Source organism: Phaenicophaeus curvirostris, chromosome 25, assembly GCF_032191515.1.
Source record: "Phaenicophaeus curvirostris isolate KB17595 chromosome 25, BPBGC_Pcur_1.0, whole genome shotgun sequence".
Lineage (NCBI taxonomy): Eukaryota > Metazoa > Chordata > Aves > Cuculiformes > Cuculidae > Phaenicophaeus > Phaenicophaeus curvirostris.
The window spans coordinates 1,153,718-1,181,695 of record NC_091416.1 but is presented as its reverse complement, the minus strand read 5'-3'; the positions used below and the strand labels follow the sequence as shown (position 1 = coordinate 1,181,695).

The 27,978-nt window shown below is 46.7% G+C and overlaps 1 protein-coding gene across 2 annotated transcripts in view; it reads right to left on the bottom strand.

Annotated features, from left to right (window-relative positions):
• DIXDC1 (DIX domain containing 1) overlaps positions 1-27,772 on the bottom strand; it is a 31,584-nt gene extending 3,812 nt beyond the window's left edge. Inside the window, exons 1-18 of one of the 2 annotated variants that reach the window (XM_069876402.1) lie at positions 27,532-27,772; positions 17,506-17,635; positions 16,704-16,829; positions 15,129-15,381; positions 13,870-13,977; positions 8,564-8,676; positions 7,985-8,133; positions 4,868-4,957; positions 4,718-4,771; positions 4,500-4,550; positions 3,396-3,500; positions 3,213-3,266; positions 2,534-2,626; positions 2,387-2,458; positions 1,849-1,935; positions 1,537-1,698; positions 1,343-1,409; positions 372-480 (exon numbers count right to left, since the gene is read on the bottom strand). In XM_069876402.1, coding sequence (XP_069732503.1) covers positions 372-480; positions 1,343-1,409; positions 1,537-1,698; positions 1,849-1,935; positions 2,387-2,458; positions 2,534-2,626; positions 3,213-3,266; positions 3,396-3,500; positions 4,500-4,550; positions 4,718-4,771; positions 4,868-4,957; positions 7,985-8,133; positions 8,564-8,676; positions 13,870-13,977; positions 15,129-15,381; positions 16,704-16,829; positions 17,506-17,635; positions 27,532-27,591 — 1,883 coding nt within the window. In that variant the 5' untranslated portion in view covers positions 27,592-27,772. The remainder of the gene's footprint in view (positions 1-371; positions 481-1,342; positions 1,410-1,536; positions 1,699-1,848; positions 1,936-2,386; positions 2,459-2,533; positions 2,627-3,212; positions 3,267-3,395; positions 3,501-4,499; positions 4,551-4,717; positions 4,772-4,867; positions 4,958-7,984; positions 8,134-8,563; positions 8,677-13,869; positions 13,978-15,128; positions 15,382-16,703; positions 16,830-17,505; positions 17,636-27,531) is intronic. The other variant, XM_069876403.1, reaches the window with a different exon arrangement.
• Between the last annotated feature and the right edge of the window lie 206 nt (positions 27,773-27,978).

Below are 27,978 nucleotides of genomic sequence, written 5' to 3'. Positions count from 1 at the left end.
GTTTAATGAGAGCCACCTTAAAAGAGCGTTTTTTGCTTTTTTTCTTTTGCATTGACAACCATAGTTTTGAGAAGAAGTTCCTACACTACATGCCACAACAGAACTGCTTGGCTCTTTCCTCTTGCTCTTGGGAGTGAATAGAATAAGATGAATCTCTCGGGGCTCTACAACAAATGCATGAGCTTGGGATATACTTTAGGCAATTTTTTCAAGACTATGGTATGAAATTCATGTGCTTTTTCCAAGACAAGGGTATGAAATTCACATGCTGAACCTGTGCTGGTTGTGACCATACCCAGAAGAGCAGAGAGTAATGCTTTAAGAGAAACAAGCAGCTCCCACAGCGTCCCTGGAGCAAAGCCGGACCTCACCTCTTTGGTATGCTGACCATGAAAGGCGTGAGGGAGCGGTCGGTGAAGTAGAGCACTTTGGTGCAGGCACTGGTGCTCATCACTGGGGTGCTATGAGAATGAGGCAGTTCTGCAGAAGAGAGAGCACAGCCACTGGGGGACAGCCTGTCTGCTGCCACAACAGGAGACAGAAGGGGCTTGTCCCAGCAAATCTGCCCTTGCAGTAGAGAACCTGGTGACGGGAAGAGATTCTTAGGAAGTTGGGTAATCATCCATGTTGGAAAGGGCCAGGTGTTCACTTGCTTCCTGGAAAACTTTGCATTTTCAGGTAGAGTCAACGTCCAACTGTGTTGTTAGCATGGAAGATTAGCCTAGCACTGTCCTCCAGGATTACTGTCCCGTCCAAGGAGGGGCTTGCTGCCACCCTCTATTCCACAAGCACTCTATTCTCTACCTCAGCAGCGAGAGAGGAACCTTTCTGGAAGAGGAAATGACTGAACAGTGCAGCTACATTACCACCTGCCTTCACTTGCAGGTAGAGCAGGATGAAGTGACTGATCACCACCCAGATTTCATGATAAGTGGCAAACATGGAACTGCTGCAGCTGACCCCAGGAAACTTGGCGTCAGAAAGGGTTCTATGTGCCCACTAGATGGTGCAAACCAGCAGGAAAACTAAAAAAGCATCCCATTTCCTACTCGTCCCCAGGGTAACGGTTTGCCATAGTTATTTATACTGCAGTAGGACCCAGACAGACTCCCACGGTGACGGTGCTTTGTAAACAAGCAGCTAGAGAGTCTGTCTGCCCCCTTTCCTTCACAGTGGTCTAATTTGTACAGCAAATAACTGAAGTGAGGAAAGTGAGCTCTGGAAAAGGGAATAAGAAGCTGGAGGTGGCAGATTCCCAAGGGGATGCTACACCCTGGACTGTGCTCAGGAGACCTAAGTAACGAATTTAGCAGTGGGAGGGCAGGAGCTGAAAGTCACTTACTGGATTTGGGAGGCCAGGAGTCTCTACACTCATTTGTTGCTCTGCTTGCTGGCGATTTCCCCCGGATCTAGGTGCAAAGCCAAAAGAATGAGGAAAAAAAGCATCACTTACAAGTCGGAACTCTCATTGCTGCTTAGCTCTGGGTTGTGCGTGAGGGAAGAAGTTAAGAGTCAACTGTCCTAGGAAATCTTTACCCTTCTCTCTTGCCTCTTCTGCGTTTCCATGCGATAGAGCCTTTCCATCAGGCTGGAGATGCCCTGCTCCAGGCTGTCAATGGTGTGGTGCTGTGGATCGTGGCCACTGAAACTGTTCCTGAGGCTGCGAAGGGCATCACGAACCAGCTGCAAGTCATTTGTCTGCCCAAGAGACCACAAATCAGTCAAACTCCAGGCTGCTTTATTCTCAGGTCTTGTTAAGATATTTCCCCCTTCCAAGATAATACCTTCCAGGATATCTGGAGCTCTCACCTGCATCTGGCTGGGGCAATCTCCTTTAGGTGCACTTACCCCTCGGTGGGTTGTGGGAGTAGCTCCTTTTCCTGCTGTCTGGAGGAAGCCGTTGCTTTGAGCACTGTGACCACTGTGACCCATCACCTGGTTGAGGGGAAGACACAGGCCCCACTAGAAACACAAGAGTTAAGAATTCTCCAAAAATTCTAGTTTCCTAACTTCAAAATAAGGGGGCATGAAAACTGTACACAGTGATGCAAGTCCCATCTCTACCAGGTATGAACACTTACTAAGGAGTGTGCAGGCAGTCCTTTAGGTCAGGAAAAAAATATGATTCCTCACATACAGGTGGAAAAAAAGTAAAAAGAGACAGGAAGAGGCTTGCTGCCACATCTGAGGGCTCTGCCAGCTCCAGTGAGCACCATCAGCATTCAAGTGGCACTGTGCTGGCACCAATATTGGGACCAGGCCAGGCAGGTTGCAGGGCCAGGCCCCTCTGGGATGAAGCGGATGATTTCTGGAGACAGGCAGCTAGAGGGTGCTGGACAGATACACCACTCCAACAGCCTCATGTGTAGACCAAGGCTTCCCATACCTCCTCAGCTTCTCTCTTCATGCAGTGAGCCAGCAGGGCCTCCTTGTGCTCCAGCTCCCGCTCCAAATCCACCTGTGAGGGCAGCAGAAGAGTGAGCACAAGCTGAGTCAGCTCTCAGGGCACCAGCGTAGCCCACCTGCTCTGTACCTGTTGGTAGCTGGCTTCAGAAAGCTGCCGAAGCATTTCATCCAGCTTGGTCTGATGCTGCTGTAAATGCCGATCCTTCTGGCAAAGTTCTTTCTGCAACACAGAATCAACAGAACAGTGAGTAAGGCTCAAAGTCATCTTCCTATGGCAGGGAAGGTCACATTGTCTGCTAGGACAAGGTTCCCCTGCAGGGTGACTTACACAATATCCATACTTCTAGTTAGATGCTAGAACTGAGGGTCAAAGCTTATTTTTTTTTTTTTTTTAGAAAAAGATTGGTCATGTGGTTGTTGCCTGGAGTCCCCAGCCCAGCAAAAAGTCCACTACTGGGGCCAGACAACTGTCCCAGAGAAAACAGATTCCTGAGGGATCAGTGGACAATCAAGTGACCCAACCTAACCAGACAAGCTATTGCACAAGTGTTAGATAACCAGCAAGCCACCACAGAAAAACCATGACAAGAAAAGATCTACTATAAAAGCTGTGGGCAGAACACAAAGAACATCCAATCTCTCCATCCCATTACAAACAGCCATGGCTATTGCAAACTTATTCACTATCCACAGTGCCGCTCCCAGCAGTGACCAAGGGCCAGGGAGACAGCAGTCACATTCACAAGACCAAAGAACCAGCAGCTGCTGCCCCCAGCAAAGCCTCCAGTGCAGAGAGGTTCCATTACTTTGTATTCTGCCAGTAGCCGGTTCCTCTCTTCAACCTTCCTCTGAAGGTCAACCTGTAGAAACAATACATGGGTGTGAGGCAGGTATTTCCAGAGAGTTAGCAATAACCTTTTTGTTCCTTGTGCTAGAGAGTGACCAGACACCAAAGATGTGCAGAGTCCAAGGGAGCTGGTGGAACTCACATTCTGGTTGTGCAACTCCTCCTTGTCCATGTTTGCTCTCAGCAGTTCCTGCTTTAGTTGAAGGACTGAAGCATCTTGTTGAATCAGCCTTTGCTGCAGAGCATCCTAGGAAAACACGTTATCTGTAGGAAGGTGTAAGAAGGAAGCAGAAACCCTTCCCTGGGAAGCGAGTGACCAGGACCAGTGGCCATAACACAGTGGGTCCCCACACAGGGCTGCAGCATTGCCTTGAGCCCAAGAGAGCAGCAAGTACAGAGACATCTGCTTTTCTCTTAGCCAAAAAAAAAAAGATTTCCCTGCCAACATTCTAGCCATCTGGGGCAGAGGGATTTTTGTGCTTCTACTTGAACTTCCAGCTCCAGAATTAGCCTCACAATTGCTTCTGAGGGAAGAAAACTGTCTTTGGAAGGTCTTTTCAGCAGCTTACAGCTACTATCTCCAGCCACGCATCCATGGCATCCAGAGGGCAGATAGAGGCCAACGTCAGCCAAGGCCACAAGGAACCTTAAGCTCTCAGTGTGACCTAGTTGTGCAATGAAATCCTCTCTGAAGAGGCCAAAGTCAGGACTAATTCCGCACCTTTCACTCCATATTACCCAGAAGCTGGAGCTCTACCTTGGGCAGCCACTGCTTCCTTCACAATAGCCTGACAGGCAGCTCTAAAAATACCTCTGCTCAGGGGTAGATTACTGGTGTTCAGAGCCCAGAGGGAGAAATGGAGCAAACAGGAGCCAAAGTTGTGAAAAACGCTGCAGCTGAAGAGGACAAGGATACCCCTGCTGTCAAGAATGAGCTCACTGGGCCAACCTACTGCATGTGCAAGACAGGGAAAGAGAGCCACGAGACCCAAGTAGGCATCTGACACCTTGCATTTTGTTCAGGGGAAAGACAAGAGGGGACATTTGACCACGGTCCTAGAGAAACAGACCTAACTCCTACTTTAACTGCAGTCTCTCCCTGGAACCAGAAATGCCCTAGGATCCCCCACATCAAACTCTTCCCAGTCTGAGGCTCCTCAAGGTGTGTTGCTGCTGGCCCTGGTCACGGCCTCAGCAGAATCTAAAGCTTCAGTATTTGTATTTAATGAAATGCCCCTTTCCTCACCTTTATTCCCTGTAGGTTTCGAGTTTCTTGTTTGTATTTTAATAGCTCCTTCTGTAAAAGCAACACAGTTTGATTAAATGGCATCTTGTCACCCCTTCAGAATCAACCAAAATCAGCATTCTTTGTCCAGACAGCTGCTTCAGAAGAAAGCATATTCCACCTTTTCTGCAAAGATCTCTTGACCCAAAACCTTTCCCCTTCATCTGTCCCCCTCTAACCTTTAGGTCTTGATTTTCTTCCACGCTCTGGTCCAGGCGACTTCGGATTATGATCTAAATGTAAAATGCCACAGTTGTTATCGTGCAAGACAACAGAGCAGTGCCAAGGGTGGCTTGATCAGAAAAAGGTAGGTATGGTGATGTGCTCACCAGCTGCTCTTCAGGGCAGGCTCCACGTTCAGAAAGTTCAAAGGACCCTTCCTGCTCATCCTCAGGTAGAGACCCATTGAGCAACAAAGCCTAGGAAGATGAAGGGAAAATCTCTTCTTCAGGGATTTCAAAGGAAAATAGGCTGGCTGCAGCCCTGGCTTGCAGTCATGCATATCAACAGTCTCTAGACAGTTTCATTTTCCATCTCTGCTGACTTACTCTCCTCAATAATGAGTAGATTTTTTTCAGGATGAAAAAAATATTTATCCCCTGAAAAGCCTCTCCCAGAGCTATTTGTCTGCCAATATTCTTTCCCACAGAAAGACAACAAACAAGGACAACTACTCAGATTTCCAAGGCGTGAAGTCTATCTCAGGCTTCAGTCCAAGGGAGCCTTAACTACTGTGACAGATTTGAAGTCTGAAGTAGAGACTGAACCAGGTTCACATTGTGAGGCTTCTCTCCTGGCAGGAGATTGAAACGTCCCCTGCCAAAAGAAGCCATTCTCCTAACCACACATCTACAAAGACTTCAGTAACAGGATGCTCAAGGAAGCCTAATTCTGTTCTACACCAGACAAGACCAAGACACATTCAGAACTGTTATCTGAGTGAGGGAAGAACCCTCACTCCACACAGACAGGGAAAATCTTAAGCCATGCCCTTGGCTAAGGCTACCAACAGAATGGTACTGGCTCCTTCAGCAGCTCCAAGGCAGCCCAGATCTCCGCAGATGCCCAAACTCCCACAGCGGGCTGAATCCAGCCTGAAAGAGGGAAAAGCATGTGCTGGAGGAAGCACGACTAGCAGGAGGACCAGGCTAGCCCTCCAGCAGAGCATACAGTACTGGCTTCCTCTAGCTGATTGTTTTCACACTGATCCATCTCTAACTTCTAGGACCCAGGACACATGCTATGTGCCAGGACAATGCATCCAACTGGACACTGGAAAGATCCGTCTTTCTTTCAATTACTTTCCTAGTTATTTTCTATTTGAATTCCATGGCTAAAAACAAAATATCCCCTTCGCGATAACGCACCTGTTCAGCCTCAATAAACCTCAAGGCTGACAGGTCAGGTTCTGCCTGCTGACAGAATCTCCCACCAAGGAGCAGCAACTGCTGCCTAAGAGCAAGTAGCAATCTGCATTCAGTTGATGCTAAAGATCTTTACAAAACTCTTTTCTTTGAATCCTGAAGTCTTCCCCTTAGGACACTCAAGCAGGGATCACACAGGAACATAAAAAGCTGCCATGGTTTTAGCACCTTATGGGGTAGACACGTATCAGGTCTCTGATATTTCAAACTCTCATGAACCGGCGGCTCTTAAGTATTGAGCAAGACGGGGAAAATCAATTAATCAAATCCGATTTCTTGGCTAGCAACATCAGCTGCTTCTTCCTGCTCCCAGGGGATGAGGGGGCAGCAATGCCAGCTGCTCACCCTCACTCCTGAAACATTGGGCCAGGGCTAGAGAAAAAGGACATGCCAGTCCCTCCAGTGCTGCCTCTCCCTGCTCTCACTGGACACATAATGCAGACTGATTTTACCACTGAACCAAACAATTTTTTTTTTTGGAGTCTTTTGTTTCCTGCCCATTGTCCAAAGGGAAAGTGCCTGCCCGCCCACACCCCACCCTCCACCCCTGCTGCCTGTGCTTCTCACACAATCTCTGCTTTGTTTACTGGCACATAAATATTTACAATTCAAAGCCAGTATGGTTCCCAGCACAAACAGAAAGGAATATTCCTGAGAGCGTCCAGGGTCTTTACCATATGGATCAGGGGCTCCAGTCCCCACGCAAACACAGTGGGCTGAGGGTCATTTGGTCAGGGCAAGGACAAACTGGAACAGGGCAGCAAGGAAGAGGTCTCACAAATAAACAGTTGTATAGAGAATGTGCCAAATTTTATAGTTCAGCCCAGCTCACTGAAAGACTGATGCAAGCCTGGGTGACCCCAGATCAGCTCTGTGAATCTGGATTGATTTCCTGACATTCCTTGTCTCTCTGCATTACTTCCGATCACAAATCACAGGAAGACTGCTGTGTTCTCTCAGGCTGCTAACAAAACCTGCAGGCTGCTACGCGCCCTGGTGCAGAGGAATCCCAGCCCCAGTACGTGAGAAAACACCGCTGCATCTTCACTGCTTTGCACGGGAAGATGTGCTTTGCACAGTGATGGAAGACAGAGGAGTTAGCATAGCATCACAGGACAGGGCACCAGGCCAATGAACACAGTTAGGATCTGGACTCCGACCAAAACACAACACAGACATCACCTGCTAAACACTGACTTTTAGATTCTCCACCGTGTTTCTGTTCTTACCTGCATTCAGGTGCCCTTTGCCCTCTCACAGTCCACCTAAAGTACTACTAGTGAACATCACTGATCTTCAATCTCCATTGCGATGTAGCCTTCCTCTGTCTCTGTACACCCTTCTCTCTCCCCCCCTACTGAATAAGGGCCTCAAATCATATCAACACTGAGTTTTGGAGAAGCCTGAGCTAAGGAAAAGAAAAGGCTGTGTCTAAATTGCACAAGTGGATGTTCAAATCCTTGTCCTGATGTCCTGGTAAATACACTGGCTGGAGAAGTTGCAGCCATCTCTCCTCCTTCCCTAGCCCCTCTTGGTTAAGCACGCTACACAGTGCTGGGGCAGGCACACGCTGCCCCAAGCAAGGCTGAGGCTGGATCCAGCTGCCCTCTAAACTGCATCTGGGACAGTGGAAAAGAAGGTTTTGGCATTCGCCATTCTGGAAAAGGTGACTAGTTCCAAATCACAACTGCAGGAGCCAAGAGAGCCTCAACATGACAAGATGCTTAGCCAGGGGCAGTCTGTTGCTGGAAATAATTCCTCATTCCCAAGGAGCTCTGCCCTGAAGGGACTCATCCTACAGGGTGAGACACAGGGAAGAACCGCTGTCCCTCTTTAACTAAGGTGGCCCAAGAGAAAAACAGACTTGTATAACCACACCAGGAGACCTCACTGGACCAGGAGTCTTATCAATCTGTCTCAAGTTCCAGGCCAGTGTCTCAGCTGCAAGATAACCTGTCCTACAGCTAGTGGGAAAAGAAATGCATGCGGAAGGGAATGCTGGCAGAGAAAAAATTCTATTACCTGCAAACCAGAAATCATCTTCTTTGCTTCCTCCATTTCCTTTTCCAAATGGTCTTGTTGTTCCAAAAGCTGCTCCTCCCATGAATTCTCTGAAAATGACCCAGTGTTCCCCGCTTGCCACTCAGGCTGGAAATGAGATTCTGTCTCTTCTGGAAGAGAGAGCAGCTGAATTTGGTCATGACAGACAGAGAAATCAAAGACTTGTATCACACAATAATTGCCTGCTGTCCACACCAACAAATCAGCAGGTTCTCTAGCTGGTATCAAGGAAGTTGTTGCAAGTGTGACATCTCATGTGTGTCCTCAAAGATGGTCTCATGAGGCTATGATGAAAGCATTCACCCCACAGTGAAAGTTATATATGAACATCAATCCTTCTCCAGTGCTTTCTTATTTCCTGAGCATTATTTACCAAGCCTCAGACAACACCGTATTACAGCATTGTTGTCATGTTAGAAATTTGGGGATTTAGTTTTACGTGGTGCTGAGTATCTGCTCACTTTTTCTACATTCATTTCAGTCTCCAGGGAATTTTTCAGCAAGTTTGTGACCCCAACGAAAGGGTGAGCTGCAAGGTACCTGTTTTAGTTTCTGTTTCTTCAGTGTGGCTGATCACAAGTCTTTCTTTCTCCTCTGATGGGGCTACAGTGGATTCACTCTTCGCACTATGGACAGGACTGGGCGATGTAAGACTGCAGAAGAAAGGAGAAACTGTTACTGATCAACATCATCCTTATCCAAGATACAAATGAATACGCAGGCAGCCTTGTTGAAACAGAATTGTCTGCTACTAGAGATGCCATGAGCAAATCAAGCTGGGCGTGTAACTGTTCCATCACTCTAATCAGGGTCATAGCAGGCTAACTGGAAAGTAGCACAATGTCTCTCTTCATTTACCTTAACAGAACACAAGCCTGAGACTGTCACCACAGAATTCACACCACTTGTGTAGGGTTAAGACCACACTCTACTGAAGGTCTGCTCAAAACCGATTTACTGTGAGCCTCAAGGACACAGAGCAAGCTGAGAAAAAAGCCACCCTGGCTTGCTGCATCACTTGCCCTGGCTTTCAAAAGCATTACTTCACTAACTTGAAATTCCAAAGGCAAAATATTTTCTGAAAGTCAGATCTCACTCACTCATGTTCTTAGGTTAAAACACCACTTGAAAATACCCACATTATTTTCATGGGAGCCATCTCAGCTGACTGCAAGGTTCAAGCAATCTTCTTTCAGGAATTCTTCCTAAATGCATTACCCAGACAACATCAAAAGGTGGCTGAAGCTCACTGACCCCATCAGTGTACCTCTAAAGTCACAGGAACTAATCCTTGCAACTGTGAGCAGGAGTTAATTTTTCATTCTCCTCCACACAGAAACAAAGGGAAGAGAACAGAAAGACAGCAGTGTGGGAATAATAGAATAGGTTTAGAAAAATAAGAGGCTTCGACAGCTCGCCTTCCGCATCTTCCCAGCGCTGCTGCTTCATATTCTGCAGCGCTCCCACAGAATCTTGCCTTGCAATAGAGATGGAAATGACTTGCTAGCACTCCCGTCTGGTCCACTCCCACAGCCAGCACTGGCCTACTTCTCATTTCTGAGATTGCTTGCAGGTCTGTGATATTTTTATAGTCCAGACTAAATGGACTTTCACCAGGTTAAAGGAAGAGATGAATGCAGCTGTGTGAGAAAATAACTGTTTTCTAACAGGGATCCACAACAGCAATAGTACCTGCTCTTCCCTGCTCAGCCAGGGTGTACATGATTGCTAAAGGGGTTCAGACCACCTGGCTTTGCTCAGGGACTCTCCTTCAGAAGAGCCAACTCACAGTAGTCTAGATTAGGCACATGTTGCATCAACACTTGCAGTCAGTCCCCTGCTCCTGCTTGCCACTGAATGGGTGCACGGCATCAACAAAATAATTGTTTGGGAGCCTAGAGAGCACCTCTGCATTTGCATTGTACAATAAAGATCAGAGGAAAAGGATGGAACTGTCAAACAGCACAGGTATGAAAAGGAAGCTCAGCTGATGGAACACATCCAGTAGCTCCAAGAGGGATTTTACTTCCTTCTAGGAACAGATCTCTATATTCCCCCAGCCTGTTCTCAGCCAATGCTCCAAATGTGCTGTCCTCCTGCTAAGGGCAGAGAGAAGCACATCGCTGGGTCTCCTCCATGAAAAAGATGGAAATATGAGAACTGTCCTAGAAAAACAATCCTAGCAACTGTTGGGTGAAAGGGTGGTGAAACTGAGGGATGAGCAGGAAACTAGAAAGGAGAAAGAGCAGGACAAAAAACAAGGGAACACAGCCTAGAAATAACATTCCCCTCTTCCAAAGTCTGTTCCTCTCAGCACTGGATCCACAGCCCAGAGCAAACACAAATGACCCCAGCTGGGGCAGGGAGTGGAGTTGAGTGGTCCTACAGGTCTCTGCAACACAGAGTTTCATAGACAACTGCTTAGCTATTCCCATGACTACAGTCCCCTTTCCAGGAAGCTTCTCTATTTTTAGAAGGCCAGTGGGTTCACATGGCATCAGTGACAACCTCTCAGACCACACCAAACAGTGAAACAGGCACCAAGATGCACCCAGGTGAAGCAGTAACTCATGTCAGGCTGCCTCAAACATGATGCCATCAAGTTAACACAAGAAACATTTCTACAGCTTTTGTACCACTCACCAAACCCATTAGCACACAAAATATCCACTGATGTAATTTGCTGTTTAAAGTATAAAACGAATTGTAATTAAAGCATGCCAAAAGAAGTGCTGGGAAATTAAAGCTATTTAAGACAGATTTATGATGCAAACTGTTCCACTTTTAGCAGATGGTTTCTTAACCCATATCTTTTCTCCCTCGTGTCCCAGAGTTTCCAGTGCCTGCATAGTCTTGGGGTGACAGCCCCCATGATAAGCCTGAATTCTCCTCATTTTAATAAACACCCCATCCCTGCTGCTTTAAATGACAACAGCAACAATTGCTCACCATTTGACCTGCTTCCCTCCCATGATCCCACTTTAACCTTTCGCCTCAAAGAATCCGTTCCCTGGGGAGCCTCAGGATTCTGCTACAGACATGCCTCATCCCTTCCCATGCTCAGAATTCAGTGCAGAAGATGCCAGCTCCTGTCAAACTGCTGGAGAAAAATCTGCAAGCCAGACCGCTTCACGTTAGCTGAAGGATTCACAGCAGAAGAAAAAACCTCAGGGTCTTCGCAAGCAACCATTGGATGACAGATCAGCAGCCCCCACACACGCGTTTCATTCCAGAGTCAGGGAATTCTGCAGCCTGCGTTTTGCTTTTGCTGTTTCTTCTCTCCGGTTATTTGTCTCTGGCTGCTGCATTTTGGTCAGCTGCACATCCAGTTGTTTTCATCACAAGGATCGCGATCGGGATTGCCAGTGGTGCTTCTCATCCCATTCTGCCCTCTTTAGTCTCCAAGTGCCTTCTGCAGATGCCAACGAAGAGCCAAGCGAAGGTGCTCCGGCAAGCAGTAGGCTCCCAGCTCCTCCAGGCTCGGATGCGGGCTCGGAAGATGGCATGCAGCACTTGCCAGCCCTGTGCACGCCTGCCTCTTCCTCGCTATCTCCAGCTCCCTCTCCCTCCTGCTGTCACACAGGCTGTGCAAGGCAGAGCCTTTTCTCTGAGATGCCTGGCTCAGGGTGGGGGAGGGATGGCTGGTGGAAGGGGAGGGGAAAGGGGATGGATGGCTGAGGGGCTCAGTGGCCTGGGAATCCATCCGATTTTGGCAAATTTTCCATGAATCATTTCAATTGCCTTTGCTTATTAGAGTTTTTGTCTCTGGGAATTCTGTTATTCAGGCTGCAAGCTCTCTTATTGAAGAGTTAATGCAGAAATGAGCTGATGGGAGGCAGGGATGCTGCCCTGGGACAGGCAACAGCACAATTAGATGGAGGAGCGGCTGCAGTTAATAAACATATCTCACTAATAAAAAAGTGGCTTGTATCCCTCAGCCAGTTCTCGTAACTAGGGTAGTACATTTCTCTCTGGAAGCAAAGAGAAACAAGCATCTTGCTTTCATCACAAGCCTGGTGTCAGCAGAAGACATCCCCAGGAGCTGGAGGCCGGAATGCTCTCCATTTTTTTGGAGAAGATCACCAACCGCTTGTATAAAGATTCTCAACACATTCTGTCCTACCACCACCAATATCACCATCACCACATGCTAAGAGAACTCACAAGGGGAGGAGGAAGAGCAGGTGCTGATCTCTTCTCTCTGGAGACTAATGACAGAACCCCGAGGGAATGGCAGGAAGATGCCAGGGGAGGGTTAGGTTGGATATTAAGAAAAGGTTCTTCATCCAGCAGGTGGTAGAGCACTGGAACAGCTTCTCTGACAATATTCAGGATACATTTGGCCAACATCCTCAGCCCCAGGTGTAGATGTTGGGATTGTCCTGTGCAGAGACAGGAGCTGGATTCAATGATCCTTGTGGATCTCTTCCAGCTCAGGTCATGTTGTGATTCTATGGACTCATGATGTTATGGGGCAAACCAAAAAGCATTAAAAAGTGATGTAGGGTGCGCAGAGATGTTTTCACTTACAACACGGCCAGCATGAGCTGATGGTAGCTGGCTGACAATCCACTACGGGGCAGAGAAGAGTACACAAACTACTACAGCTGCCTCAAACTGAGGCATGAGTGGAGGGAGCAGCATATTTCATTCTGTCCTACTGACATCACGGTTCAAGAGTCCACACCAGAGTCCTGTGACATCAGCCATGAAATCCTGCTGCAGAGCCCAGAATTTTTACATGTCCCCTGGCTGTAAATGACAGCTTCCAACGGGCACTCTCTACTGACATCATGTGGAGGCAGTGGTCCAATACTGGCTCACAACAGAGCTCCCACTCTTCCAAATGTCTATGTCTCTATTTATAAACACGACATCACAATGACACACAGCAAATTTTGGGGATAAATACAAACTATTGTATAGTTGTTGTTTTTTTTTTCCTCTGTTGAGCCAAGCAACCTTAATTCTTGGGTACATGGAGGCCTCTTTGTATTGTGGAGGGTCAAAAGTGGTCTGAAATCCTGTGAAGATATCCTGCCTGTTTGGAAGCTGTCAGGGGCAATTCTGTGCTAAGGAAATGAACCTCCTCAATCCTGCACACGCTGCAGGGTGGAGATTGTGGAGGGACTCTGAGCAGCCCAGGCAGGACAAGGAGACAATGAAGCAGAGCTCAAGCTTACGCTGGACACAGAAAACTGAATCAGAGCCCTGCAGCTCTGCTCTCTTTAGTCTATCCCAGAAGAGGTTAAATGGAGCAAAGCATCAGATCCAGAGGGAGATCTAGCATGTTGGTTACACAGTACTTTGTCTTCAAGCCAATTTCTTGTTCTCTGGTGGAAAATGTAAAGGCTGTAACTGATCCATGCTACTGTGTGTGAGATTTGTTTAAGTTCCTTTCCTCCTCATCTTTTTAATCAGCTCCGAAATATCCATCCCTCACACCATAGCCCCTTCCTTCCAGTGAAACAGGCCACCAGCTCCACCTCATTGTCCCTCATATCAGCACTTCCTCAAAACCCTCCACCTGTACTTTCAGGTTCCCAGTGAAATCTTTAGCTGGGTCTTCCCTAATCCCGTTCCCCTGATCTCACCAAGAAACACTCCAGAGCTTTAGATAATTGTAACTCAGAAGTTCCAAACTCTTATGTATGTGATCTCATCCTGAATGAGATCCATTTCATCTGTGGGAGAAGTAAACCACAACTTCATGTTTGCTACCGAGGCTTTGTTCTCCAGGAAACTATATGCTAGGAATTCTCTTTTCTATCAGAGCTAACCAGATAGTGATATGAGAGGATACATTAGGGGAAGTCAAAGGACCACAAGGAGATAGAGTTCCTTACCTGCCAGAATGGGACTCCACTGGCGTGTTCTGCTGCCCTTCGTACTGCTGCACCAGTGCCCGCACACTCCAGTAGGGGTTCTCAATCTCCTCATCCATGCTGCTGTTTCTGGGGATGATAATCATACAGTGAGGGAGTCGGAGAACCCTTACTTGATAGGAGCAGAAATTCTTGTCTCCAAGAAAGAGGGTAGGAAAGCTAATGAAAGGAAGGTAAGGAGGAGGGGACAGCTAGAAATCTGCTAGTTAAGGCAATTCTCATATCAGGGAGCCCCATCCCATCTGCTTGGAGTGAGGGAAACAGGCCCTCCCCCTTTAAACTCATCCCTAATTCTGCGACTAGAAAACTACAAAAGCTCCAGGAAGGCAAGGAAAAGAACAGAATGTGCAAATAGCACAAGGATTGGCTTTTCTGAAGAACTCTTGGCCCAAGGCCTTTGTAAGAGTAACCTTTAACATTAAATTTTTCATCAAAATCCACCATTTCAACCTAATTTCTTGGATACTCCCTCAAGCTGCTATCATATGGGCAAGTGACCTTCAGCTGCGTAAATTAAATCCTCAACAGACCACCATCTGGCTCCCATTTAAATGTCATTACTATTCTTATAATCCACATAGCACCTTTTTGCAAGTGTTAAATGTGCTTTTCAGAACTACAGATTCCTTCTGTACTTGGATCATCCCCACTTGTTATCACCAGAACTCCTACTTCCATGGTACAGCTGCACCACCTGATTCACAGCACATAATAGCACCTTCTGTACAGCAGGAAGCAGAACATTGGGGTGAAGAGCAGTGCAGAAAACACAGAATGGACTTGTACCAGAGGCTCAATGCCCCAGCAAGGGCTCCCAGATCTGTGACCAGTACACCTGCAGTTAAGACCTTACTTTTTGTTTCACTTGAAATGAGAATGTCTCCAAGAAAGGGCACTGCACTCAGCATGAAATGGGAAAAAGACGCAGCAGAGTCCTCTCTGGTTTGGGCATAAAGATTTGTTCTTTTCCAAAGAGATCCCACAGTTATTTTGCTGTAAAACCTGAAAATAACTTGAAATACCTGCAGTGTGCCCCATGGGGCAGCCAGGGTAGGTCAGTACTCCCCCCGTTTAGGTTTCAGGGTGACTGCAGTGGTTTACACAACATGAATCCTACTTTATGCCAGGAATTGTTAGGATAAAGAGGCATCTATTTTAAAAGATAGTGCATCCATCTGCTAACACGACCTGGCCTCACATAACCAGGGAAAACTCATTACCTCTGTCTGTGCCGGAAAACATCCCGCCCGGATTGCAAGACATCCTGGCGCACATCTGCCAGCGCAGCCACTGCCCCCTGGGCCACCGCAGCCGCCGAGCGAGGCCGGTGGTGGCTGGCAGACAAAGTGGATGAGCTCTTCCCCACCGTGCCAGCAGGGCTGTGCTGCATCACTCTCCCAGAGCCTGGTTTGAAATGAGCAGCTAAGGCCAGGATCAACCTCATGATAGATTTCAAGTTCCCATCAACAATATCTGCAAATAAAGCCAAGAACAATGCCATTAACATGACATCCCACCAGAGCTCTAACTGGCCAAAAGGAATTAACATAATTAAACCCAAACATCCATGCTGGTAAATGAGAACGATGCATAAAGGGCTGCATTACAGCACTGATGTTTGTTTTGCACAGAGCAGCAAACTGCCTGCCACCTACAGATCACAAGTTTAAGTGCTTGGAATAGACCTGAGCACTCCCTCTGTGGCCATTTCCAGCTCACAATCCACTAGGTTACATGACAGCCCTGATAATTACTGAATGCTCACTGGAAAAGCACAGCAGTTATTTCAGTCTACCACCGTACTCACAGTCACTTCAATTAGCATATGGAATTAGCATTTTTTTGTTTAATACTAAAGATCAGGTAACAACAACGTATTTCTAGCAATTTCTATCCTGTAACAAATTGTAGCAACTTGCAAATATTAATTACTCAGTTTTTATAACATCACACTAGGAACTTCCCCTAGCATATAATCTAGCTTGTACATGTTAATCCCAAACTCACTGCAGAGATCAGCCTTTCTTTCAGGATAGGATTTCTCAAACCAATTCAGTCAACTGAGATACTCAAAGTCATAAGAGCAAGGTTTCCAATATCAGAGGCATTCTAAAAAAAAAAACCCCACCAAATAAACCAAAGTGCTGGAGGCCTGAAGGCTGGTTATTCCTTGGTTTAGTAACAAGAACATTAGGAACAACCGATCATTAGTCACAGTGCCTGTTACCTCCACACAATTCATGGAGAACATGAAGCCAAAAGTGTGTGTGAATCATCTGAAATCTCAGCATGAGTCAGTGTCAGAACCATGACCAGGGCTCTGGAGCACATGCCCAGGAGACTCGTGCCTGTATCCTCTCCTGGGACCACATGCAGATCTGTTCTGTTGCAGATCCAGGTTGATCTTTGCTTATGTAAAGCTTACACCAGTATTGCTATCACTTCTATGGCCACAAGCTTGTAAGGCAACCTGCAACATTACTGAGAGGAACAGTACAACCCAGGTTTATATGACCTTTCAGTGACAGATCCTGAGTCTGTATTTCTCATTAAGCCATTACTTGGTCTCTGTATTGCTCAGTAGCAGAAGGAAAAGCACTTTTGTTTGTGTACCATGCTGCTACCAAAAGCAGTCAAGAACACAGCATCATTCAACCTAAAACCTCTTACTAAACCACAGGAGGGAAAGAACCACCCAACTCCCCCACAAATCAATGCATTATCTATTTGATATGAAGGCAGAAATCAGCCTCCAACAGATAGAACCATCTGTGGTGGCTGCCAGGAGTACGTACCCTTTGCTGATGTCTGATGCATGCGGATCTTTTTTGATGCCACGAACTGTAAGACTTTCTCCACATTTTCCCTCATCTCCTGCGAGCTGGTGGGGTGGACTTGAATGCCATTCAGCTTCTCACCAGCTAAAGGAGTGAAAAAAACCCTATTAGAGAAGAACTGAACCACTTGGTGCTGTCATAGGAACTGCTTATTGGCATAGGACAATCTTTTATCTTGTCTGGGTGCTGCAAGAGGCATGAATGGCTGTTTCTCCCATTTATAATGAATACGGTACCAGGAATAACGAGGTTGGAGAGGAGACTGGACTGGGTGGTTTACACAGCAAGGCTTTGGTATCAGAGGGGCTACAGAGGTGGATTCCTTGAGAAGGGGGAGGAGGTGCTTCAGGCACCAGAGCATGGATTCCACTGCAGCCTGTGCAGAAGACCATGGTGGGGCACGTTGTCCCCTGCAGCCCATGGAGGTTTATAGTGGAGCAGGTATCACCTGCACCATTCGCCTACAAGGTAAATCCTTTCATAATTCCATTCCAGCCTCATGGGAGTTAATGTGGGCCCTGACAGGTTTTAGCACATCGAATTTCACTGTCTGCTAAAACATAAGGACTTCAACAGAAAAGCATTTATGATTGGCTTTCCAATTGTTTTCATTCAAAGTCACTCCTTCCTGCCCCCCAAGCTCTGACGCTGTCATTTACATCTGCCAGCACGCCTGACAGATGTCGGCGCCAAGGCCAGCCTCTCCTGCACAACATCGAAAACTGCAAGATGAAAAACAGTGCCAGATGGCATTACTGACCCACAATCTCAATGAGCAAAGCAAGAATGACTCCATCTCTGAGATCCTGTCGCAGGTCTTGGACTGGCTTTATTGTTGGCTTCTTCTTCAGCTGGGAATTCACCCAGGCCACATATGCCTGAAGTTGTTGCTGAAAATAGAAAATAAAACGTTTGCATGTCATTGCCATTTCTCTGGGAAGTTGCATAGCTCTCGCTTTTCTTTAATCTTCACAGACTTCCTTGCCTTTTGCCCTGGAAAACAAGCCCCAGTGGTCTTACCTCATCCTTAAGCCTGCTGAGCACTGGCTGACATCACTGCAGACTGCAGCGCAGCTCACCCCACACCAGGGCAAGACTTGTGATCCAAGCACAGCTGAGAAAAAAGCTTTATGTGACATTTAATCCAGGTTGGTGCCAAACCAACACTGTCGCCCCCTCATTTTCAGTGCCAGAATTGGTTCACTCACAGCATCCCATCCACAGCATTTTCTTCCACATATCAAAGATGTGGAAAACCCACACACAGAAACAAGAAACCAATGGCCCTGTTTCTATTTCTGTACACATGAAAGCTGGCTCACCACAGCACTTCACACCTGCAAGATGGGAGAGCAGGGAGCGCTGCCTTCCCAGCAGGTCAAGCTGGATGCTGCTCGAGATGGCTCTGCACTTCGCCACAGTGCGGAGACCAGGAAAGCATAAACTCAGATTACTGGTCAGTGCGAGTGTCCAAGTGACCGAAAGGTAAAGAACAGGTTCACAGGACCTCTTCCCTTTCCATCCCTCTCTCAGTAGCACTTCCATGGCTAGCGGCAGCACTGGTAACACCGAAATCCGTTTGGGCAGGGCTGGTGTGGTACATGGAGGGTAAACAAACTGATCCATTTATAAGATTACCTCCCTTTTCACTAAGCTTCCCCTTATTCTGCCAATGCAGCATGTTTAAGTCTCCATTCCATATTATCTCAGCAATGTCAGTCAGAGCTGATGCTTTTACAGCCCATCAAAGTCACAATCTGATCACAGCTTCATTCTTAATTATCCCGACATAGGAAATCCAACTTTAATCGCACCACGGTTCGGTCTGCTGGCTCAGAAAGGGGACTGGACCTGCATTGAATCAGATGTGCTCACTCAGCGGAGAGCTGGAGAGCAGGAGAGAGGCGAGGAGGCTGGGGGACAGCCTGATGGCATTGGGAAAAAGGAAGCAGAAGCAGCAGATGTGATGCACGATTGCCAGAGCAGGCTTGGTCTGTCATGTGAGTGGGATCTGCACGCTCTTCTTTGGCTCTCACAGTAGCAATGCAGGTCAGTTTACCTGCCCAGTTTGAGGTCTTTATTTTCTACCTAACTGGGAACTGTGGAGAATCAACAAGCCTGGACTTTGTCTTGCACTCCATGATCCTGCACTGATTTTTCAGCACAGCAGAGGTAACTCTTGCCAGCTGCATGAAACAATTGTATTTTAACTGATCATTTGGGCACTGAGATTCAGTCTCAGTCTGATGCCAGAGTGGCCACAAACAGGTTTGTTTATAAGGAATACAATATCACCATAGAAATAACTAGATTTGTAAGCAAAGATACACTTAATAGGGTTGCAGCATGAAAACTGCATCTTACGTCTATGTAATTTAAGGAAATAATCTCATCATGGTTGTGTTTACCACCTTGTTGTCATTTTTCAACTAATTGTATGAAGTTCTAAATTGTTACACTGTACTATTTCCAGCCTGCCAAAAAACTGCAGTTTTCATACGAGTCAATGTGGTTTTCTTCCATCCAAACATTGCTGTTTTCACTCAAAGGAAAAACAGACCCTTTCAATGGGCAGTTTGTTTTCTATTTCCTTTCTCTAAACATCCTTCATGTTTTCATAAGAAAGCATTTTTGGTAAATTTCTCTCTTAAAAGCATGAAAGGGTTGAAATTGTTATTATTAGAAAAAAAGGCACTCCTAAATCCCAGTGCATTTAGGTTTTAAACAAAGATTATTAAAAGGAGGATTCTGAGGCAATGGAATATGGATGTCACCATTCCAAAGTAACTTCATAGCACTAGCTGCTGTAACATTGGAGACTCACGTTTCATTAACAGACTGACTTTCTTGTTTGGTTGGTTGTTTTGGCTTTTTCCTCCTCTCCACTAAAGCATAAGATTTTCCTGCAGGATCTCAGGCAGTTGGACTACTCAGCATTTCCTCATTTTGCTTCCAAAAATTAGAACTAGCAGCTTTAACAAGAGTCTTGGATTGCTGCAAAGCTGAAAACCCAGGAGTAAGCTGTCGCTTCTGGCAGCCGAGGCGAGCAAGTGACTGAACTTACCAAGAAAATCACAGATATCAAAGCTTCGTGACCTAAAAATAGTCAAGTGTTAAATGTATGAAGGGACAAAGCCCCCGAGCCCCTTCACAGAAATCCCCAATCACAGTTTTCAGGCTAGTGAGTCAAAAATGCTTTGTCTTGCTGCTCACTGTGCCTTTTACATTGGCTGGCACGACCTGGGCCCTGACAAGGACATTGTTGGCCATTCCTTTGAAGTCCTACATCTCCAACACCTCCAACACAAACACCACAGCCACAGAGTCAGTATAATAAATTAGACTCATAAAAAAAAGGTAAACCACTCGTTTCAATTCCTCTGAATTCTATTACCTTCAAAGGCAAAGCCATGTATCTCAGTTTACAACAGAACAGCCCATATCCTACCACAGCAACATGATCTGCTACTTGGACAGACATCATTCATGGCATCTGCTCTGGAAAGTACTCTAGGTATCAACTTCCAGCACACAGAGAACAAAGATTTACTGGGATGTATTCTCCCAGGAAAGCAGCCGCTCTACATGGACTATTCCACCCCACAAAAACACTCCCAAGCCTGAGCTCATCACTTGTCCACACCAGAACTGCACGCGCTTTCACCATTTCTGGCTGCCAGCATCACAGCTCAAATGATACACGTGCCCCCATCCAGTCTCACCTGGCTTTCAGCTCCTCTTATTCAAGAGGAGGGAGAGAAAGGAGGTTGAAAACAAAGAAGGAGGTGGAGGACACATCTGAAAGGCACTCCTTCCCTATTCTCAGGCTGTTTGAGCTGCTGTTCAGCCAAGTCTTAGACTCAACAGGGCTCACTCAACTGGGCCCAGCCCAGTCTAAGATTTACTACACAGAGTACATGTTATCAGGATTATAGTGGAGTTAAGCTTAATCCTATTTCTGTTAGCACAGCTTTGTGTTCCAAAAAAAGGCCAAGTTTACCTGTACCTTGCAATGGGAAGAGCAGTTCCCTTACCTGATGGAAGTTGGAGCCCACACTGCTTCAGCTCCCCAGTAGATCATCGTGGGGCATTTGAATCCAAGGCACTCCAGAAGCCTTAAAATGCTCAGGAGAAGATTTATAAAGCAAGGTAAAGGGGCCACCTGCAGCTGTAAGGAATTTCCCAAATTGCAGGCACTTCTGCTGGCGGTTACAGGTTAGCACTTCAGCAAGCACAACACGTCTTAGAGGAGGATTTTAGTTTGGATCACTTATCCAGCACACCCTGAAGAAGCACCTCAGATCTCCTGGCTAGAGAAAACAGCTGTGGCGGTCAGGAGCATGTATCTGTGCTTTCAACTGCCAGACAGTGCTATGAAGAAGGAGAAAACCCTTCCAGGATCAGCAGATCTTCCTCAGTGGCTGCAATTCCTTACTGATAATTACAATTAAGTGTCATTATCCAGTATTTCCCACAGGTGGAAGAAAAGCAGCAGCTCTGAGGCAAATCCCCTACCAGCTATAGGCGTCCTCGCTGTTCTCACCTAACCAGTGCAGTTCACCACCTGAGTCAGGGCTCAGGTTTCTCCCCTCGCAATCATCCATCGGTTCAGTCAGCCTGATGAAACACCTCGATACACTACTCTGTCTTCTATTTTCAGTGCCACCTACACCACACAGCGTAAGGTTAATTTCCCCCTCCTGTGAGATCAGGGCATTGCACATTTTGAAGTTGGCTGCTTCTCCATCCTTGGACAAAACCATTCTTCAGCAGGCAGATGCTCCAGAGGGCCTGACCTCCAGCTACTGCAGCCTCCCATGACACTCTCCGCTTCTAGCAAGAGAAGACCTTTCTGCCTTCATTTGATGAGTTTGAATCTATCCTTACTGTCGAATTTATGGAAGCAGCCTGGAAGAATAACGTTTCTCATAACCTCTACTTTGCTTTTCCTTTACACCCTATGGACACAGCCCAAGCACCAGCTCTAACAAGGTCGATAATAACAGCCCTCATGCTATGAGGTTGGTCCCAGTATGAAAGGCATTTACTGTCCTGTCTGTTCAGAGCACTAAACCAAATGTCCGCAGCAGCAAAGCTCAAAGCCTGGCCTAATTGACTCAGAACGTAACGTTTAAGGTCTTGTGTGATTTCTAAGCTTGCTGACGTTACCTTAATTAGATGGGAACTGTGATTTTCCACCCAGTGTTCCTCTTTAGTTTGTTTGTGTTTTTTTTTGTTTGTTTGAGAAGGCCTTTGTATAAGCTGAAAATAAAAACTCACAAGCACAGAAAATGTTTCTCTCTGCTCTCAAAGCCAGCAGAAGGGGTTTTTTCCCCCTCAAAATTGCTCATTAAAAATTATTCAGGCTGCTTAATGACTTGAGATAGCTCCTGCTGCATCCAACAGTGAACACCACCCAATTATGACCAGAACATGATGCCAGAAAAACGATATACACCCACAGGACTCCTCTTTCATAAAACACTTACTTTAAAGCAGGAGGTGTCATTTAATCCAAAATAACTTTCGGTCTGATGTGTATCTTCCAAATCTTCTATAAAAAAACCTGTCTCGAGCACAGACGATGTCTCAGTACAGAGTCACAGTTTGGAAAAGGAGGCACCCACACAATCTGGTGCACACCAGGAGACAGAAATAGTGTGTGAGCTGCAAAAGACCAGGAGCTCCTTAACCCTTCTCCCGTATCGGAGTGAAAGTATGGATATTTCCAACAAACCTGGCCAAATTTTTCACTGATTTGCTTGAGACTCAGAAAGAAAGTTTATCCTGAAGTTTCAATGATATTCTATCCAGTACATGTTTCCTATAACTTCTAAGGTCACTTGCAAAGACTCAAGCAGTGAAAATACTAACAGTCAGACATCCACACCCCAAAATGTCACTGCCATTCGAAGCCAGATTGTGGCTTTAGGGATAATTTCTGGCACTTTCACAAGATGTTTCAGTGCCCCTGCTTTTCCCCCTGTCTGGTATTTTGAGGCCCTTTTCTTACACGGGCAGTGTTTCTGTGCAAAAAGCTGAGCCACGAGAGATGCCAGTACTTCGGAGCACATGATTCACTCTGAATTATCAAATGGTTCCACTGCACCCAAACAAAGTCTAAGGTCTGTCAAAACCAGTTGCACTGAGACATTCCATGATGCTTCAGGAAAGAAAAGGAGCATTGTTCCTTTTTTTAGCAGGATGCAGTCACCAGCCCTGTGCAGAGAAGGAAAAGCAGCTTCGGCAGGAGACGGAGCGATTGAACAGTGCTGTGTGTAGGCAGGAACCTTTCACATGAAGAAAAGGAGAAGGGACACCCAGTGAGGTTACCTGGTCCAGGATGAAGGGCAATAAAGGCACACTTAGGACACAGACTTTGTTCCTCGCTCTGCCAATGACTGGCTGGGAATTTGGCAGCCCACTATACTTCCGTATGCCTCAGTTTCTAGCTATAAAGCAGCTGCACTAATTTTTATGTGCTCTGTAAAATGCTCCGATAAGAATAAATCTTTGCCTGATACTGTGCAAATGCACTGTAATTCACCCTGCCAAAGGAGAGCCGCTGCGATGCCACCAAGTAATAGCCTGGCTTAGACGGAGCGTGAACCTTGGGCAGGGATTGAATCCCAACTGCTCAACCCCTAATCCTATAGAACAGCAAATACATCCTTCCCTCGCTGAGAGTCCTATTGCTGCCCAGGCACACGGGCTTTGGAAAAACTGATGAGAATTCCTGCTAGTGCAAGCTTGCTAGAACCAGCAAAAGTACATCTGCATGTACATTCAGAGGTGGGAAGACCCGCTGTGTTTTCTGGTGTCTGTACTTAGCAGAATTAGAGTGCAGCAGCTGCTTGGTCTCCTGCAGAGCTGACAGGTGACCTGGCAAGGTTTAGTTGGTTCTTCAGATCCCAGTCTTTCTCACATTGGCCAAACGTGCCTGACCATCCCATGGCTTTAACAGCGTAGAGTGGACGTAAAACACTAACAGACTCAAACCAAAACAAAGTTAATGTGAAACGAGACTTGGCCCAGCCAGGTGGAAAACAGCAACATCTCAAACAGCTTCATGTATTCGGTGAAACCCAAGCACCGAGGGATCCCGGACTACAGGGAACACGTAGTGATGGGCTGGTCCTAACGGGCTGAACTGGATGAGGGAGACAGGAGTCAAAACAGCTCTCTGCACGGTGAATCCTATTAGCTATAATTAGCACTTACTGCAAAGAGAGGGTGAGTGCAAGTTTCTTGTGCCGAGATCATAGTAGCAGAGACATTTTTATCACAGATTGTACATGTTACATCGAGGGGAACAGGGTAGCTGCTAGATCAAGACAGTAGCAAGGCTGTACTGCCAGAAAATTGCTTCAACCAGAAAAGAAAACCAAAATCGAGCCCAGGTCAGGCAAGGATTCGGATCTCACAGACAGGAGACACTAACAGATCCAGCAGACCTTGAAGTGTGAGGGAGAGAGGCTGTACAAGAGGAAAATCCAGGAAATACCTTCTGCAGAGGCCACTCAGCTAAGAACCCACTGCTTGAGGGAAAACACTACATGAAGTACTTGGTGAGGGGGCAGGCAATGAGCAGCCTGCCAGGGAGAGAACACAAAGCCCTGTGTGCACTGCACCCCTTCCTGCGTGCGTACACTGGGGATCGGCAGTTCTCACATCGCAAAATGGGGAGGTATCTCCCCACGGGCACATGTGGTAACCTTGAATTTCACTTGGCTTTTGTTGGGAGACCTTGATTTCAAAACAACTGCTGCTTGGTCTCTTAAAAATTCACTGCCGTGTCACTCTGGAGAGGAGCCAATCTCAGGTCTGTTATTCCTGGTAATCTCAGAGGGAAAACACAGCTATTTCAAACGGCTCATTGCACACAAGCGACTACATAAGTTGAAACTGCCAGAGGAAATGATCTTCCAACTTGAAAGAGGTACATTATTGTTAATATACAGACACAGTCATGTCTTGGAGCTGTCAGAGATGTTCCTGTGTGCAGCATCTCTTTTCAAGGACTGACAGAAGTGTGAGCGCATGTCTCAATTAAACCGCACTGCTAAAGGACAGAATAAGCTGAGGCCACATGGACAGAGTCACCACAGAGGGGATTGTGCCCTCTATGGTTTCCTTGCATTATAAACCACTGCTTTTAGCAGCCATACATTCCCATGGCACCATCCAGCTGTGGGACTGAATTATTTAGCTGCCTCAGAGCAAGGTAAGGCTCAATAAACAGCAGGGAAACGCCTTCAAGGCAGGGCAGGCCATTAAAGAGAGAGGGGCAGCAGCTGCATGATGCCCGCAAGGGAGTTCACTGTGTTTCAATATTAAATAAAAGTCAGCCTTCTTTAGATGAATTTTGTTGGTCACAGGTGACACTGTCCACAATATATTTTGGCCAGGGACTCTGAAAGGGAGGGGAAGGGAAATACACCGGACTGAACTTGTGACTTACAAGGCTCTTTTTAGCAATCTGTGCTTTTGTTCATTGTGGAGAAAGCACCAACCCAAGAGAAGATCTGTGAAGCAGAACAGGCATTAGCTGCAGAAGAGACAACCATGCTGTGTTCTCCAGCCTCACTCGTGAGATAATGAGGCTGATGGGGTGGGTCTCAGCAAACAGGATGGACAGAGAGGGAAAAGAACGCAAAGGAACAAAAGAAACTTGCCTGTAGCATCTTGGTGCTGTTGGGTAACTTTCCAGGCATGGATTTATTGAGCAAAGCTGCAGGATAGAGACACACAATCCATATCCCTCGAGAAACGGGAACTATCCCTGGCCTTTAGGTCCCAAGCATGTGTAGGGTTGCACGTCAGCTCTTTGCATACAGCTAGGAGCTTGCTAGCGACTTTCTTACTAACCTGTGTATGTGAATGCACAGATTTGGAAAGTACATCCCTGTATGTCAAGGTATCCAGTCACCAAAAGATCCACCCAGCCAGAAAAGATGTTCCAGCTAAAGAACAGATGCTGCATCAGCAAGGCAATGCCTGCAATACCCCAATTCACTGCTTGTGTTAAATTAAATCTGACTTTTTATCTTGAATCTGTTTTTATACTCAAGCTTTAGGCTTAGCAGCCACTTGCTCCCAGCCTTCCAGCCATCAGTGTTCCCATCAGATACCTTGGGACACCCTTTCACGTGCAGAGGCTTCTATAAATAAGCACCTATGGTACAAATAGACAGGGAAGGAAGCACAGGTGGTGGATCCAAACAGAAGGCATGGAATTATTGGCTCGTTTCGTACTGTGCCTGTGATGTGATGCATGTCCTTGGCAGTCACTTAATCTCTCTGTACTGCAGGTTCTGCACTTGCAAAACTGATTTTAATTAAACTTTTGTTACAGTGTGAAGGGTGTGATGTGGCACACAGGTCCCAAGTGGGACACATGAAAGTGAATCTGTTTTTATGGTGGGAGAGGGACTTCTTTTTTTTCACAGCTGAGCACTCCGTGGTCAAGGCCAGACAGTCAGGGTAGGGCTAGCACTGACTGTAAAACTGTTCTTTGCTCCCATTATTGATTACATTATTAATATACAGGTTACTACTAGCTTATGCTAGTGAAGGATGTGTTGATCTCAGGCAAAGGAAGTGTAAGCCTGAGCCAAAGCAACACTCTTGCTCACTAAAAATGAGACTGGGATAGTCTGTGGAGGAGGGGATGGAGCAATTACACAGAGCTGTGAAAGGAGACCTGTGGCTGCTGTGTAGCCATGAGGCTCGAGTTTCATACCCAGTTTGTTTTCCCCGCGGTGGCTGGGGCTGTGAAGCCCAGGAGGGATGCTCATTTTCTGTGAAGAAGGGAGTACGAGGGCAGAACAGTCGGGTGTGGGTGAGCTTTGCAACGTTGAGGAGCCACTAAACACAAACAGAAATAAGCTATGCCCTCCAAGAAAGACTAAAACACACCAAGAGATCATCCCTGTTACCAGGTAAGAAAGCGAACAGCAGCCACATTCTGGTTTCAGCACAAGCCCCCACGATTTTTCAGCTTACAGACAGAAACTCACACCTCAGTGCAGTCTGCATGATGCCCAGCCAGGCAGTAGCTGCCCTGGCATGAAGTACTGAGTCCACAGAAAGTCCAACAGAACTGATTTTTTATGCCTCCTGAAGAGGGAAGCCAACAGCAATCTGTGTTCTCCGTGCTGTTACAAGATTCCTCTCTGGAATTTCTGGGTACTTCTCGCTCCTTATTTTATGATTTATTAGTCTCCCTAACAGCAGAATAAGCAAATAACAAATACTTTTAACATGATATTTTCCTAACCAAGATGAATTTCACTCCCCTAGACATTCAATCCATAGAACAAGATGGGGAAATAACCCAGCCAGCCTGCTCTTTGTCAGCCTCCCCCAAGAAATGTGTGTCCACAAATCAGATTTACAGCCTTTCCAACAGCCTGCAGACATAGAGACTTCATACACTCAGGAGACGAGTCAGTTCTATAAAATAAACTGTGCCCCACAGCCTTGCTGCAGTTTATGTTATTTACTGGTACAACAGTAAAGCGCCATGAAAAGAATAAAAACTCCGAGCTACAAACGCCAACTGTAAAACAGCTACAAACTCTTAAATTGCTGATCTGCAGACCCCTGAGCTGCTCAGTCTGCCCCTCCGTTAGAAAGCAGCTCTCCCACCCTGAAATCTTGCCCATTTTTTTCCTTCTCCATTCCTCAAAGCACTAAGAGACACAACAATTCCCAAGAGATGCTACAGAAAATCATGCTGCCTTGCCCCGGGAAAGGCTGTGTGAGACTTGGGACATGCATTTACCTCCGTGAAGCCCTCCTGAAGGATGTCCAGCAAATTCCCCCTGGCCAAACAAGCGAGCATTCTCCACGAGCCCTCCGTCGGGCGAGGGTCTCAGAGGGCACAGGGCAGATCCTCCAGCTCTGGGTACAACCTCTTTCTCCTCCTCCCAAAGACAAAGAGTTGGAGCTCATCAGGAACCGCATTCATAGTCCCATATGTGCAGCTCGTTACTGCACACAGATAGTTGAGCCGAAGTCAAGGCTCGCACTGGGCATGCTCGAGCGGGAGCTGCTGGGGGAGTAGCGGGAGAGATGTCATACGGTTCCTATAGAAACGCTTCAGCTTACAAGATGCAGGCCCAGGACGGAGTTGGGGAAACATCTGAAACCCATTTCCATCAGTCGTACTCGGGCAAAACCGACTGCGTAGAAGAGATTTTCAAACGCACCAAACACAGCAAGCCCTGCA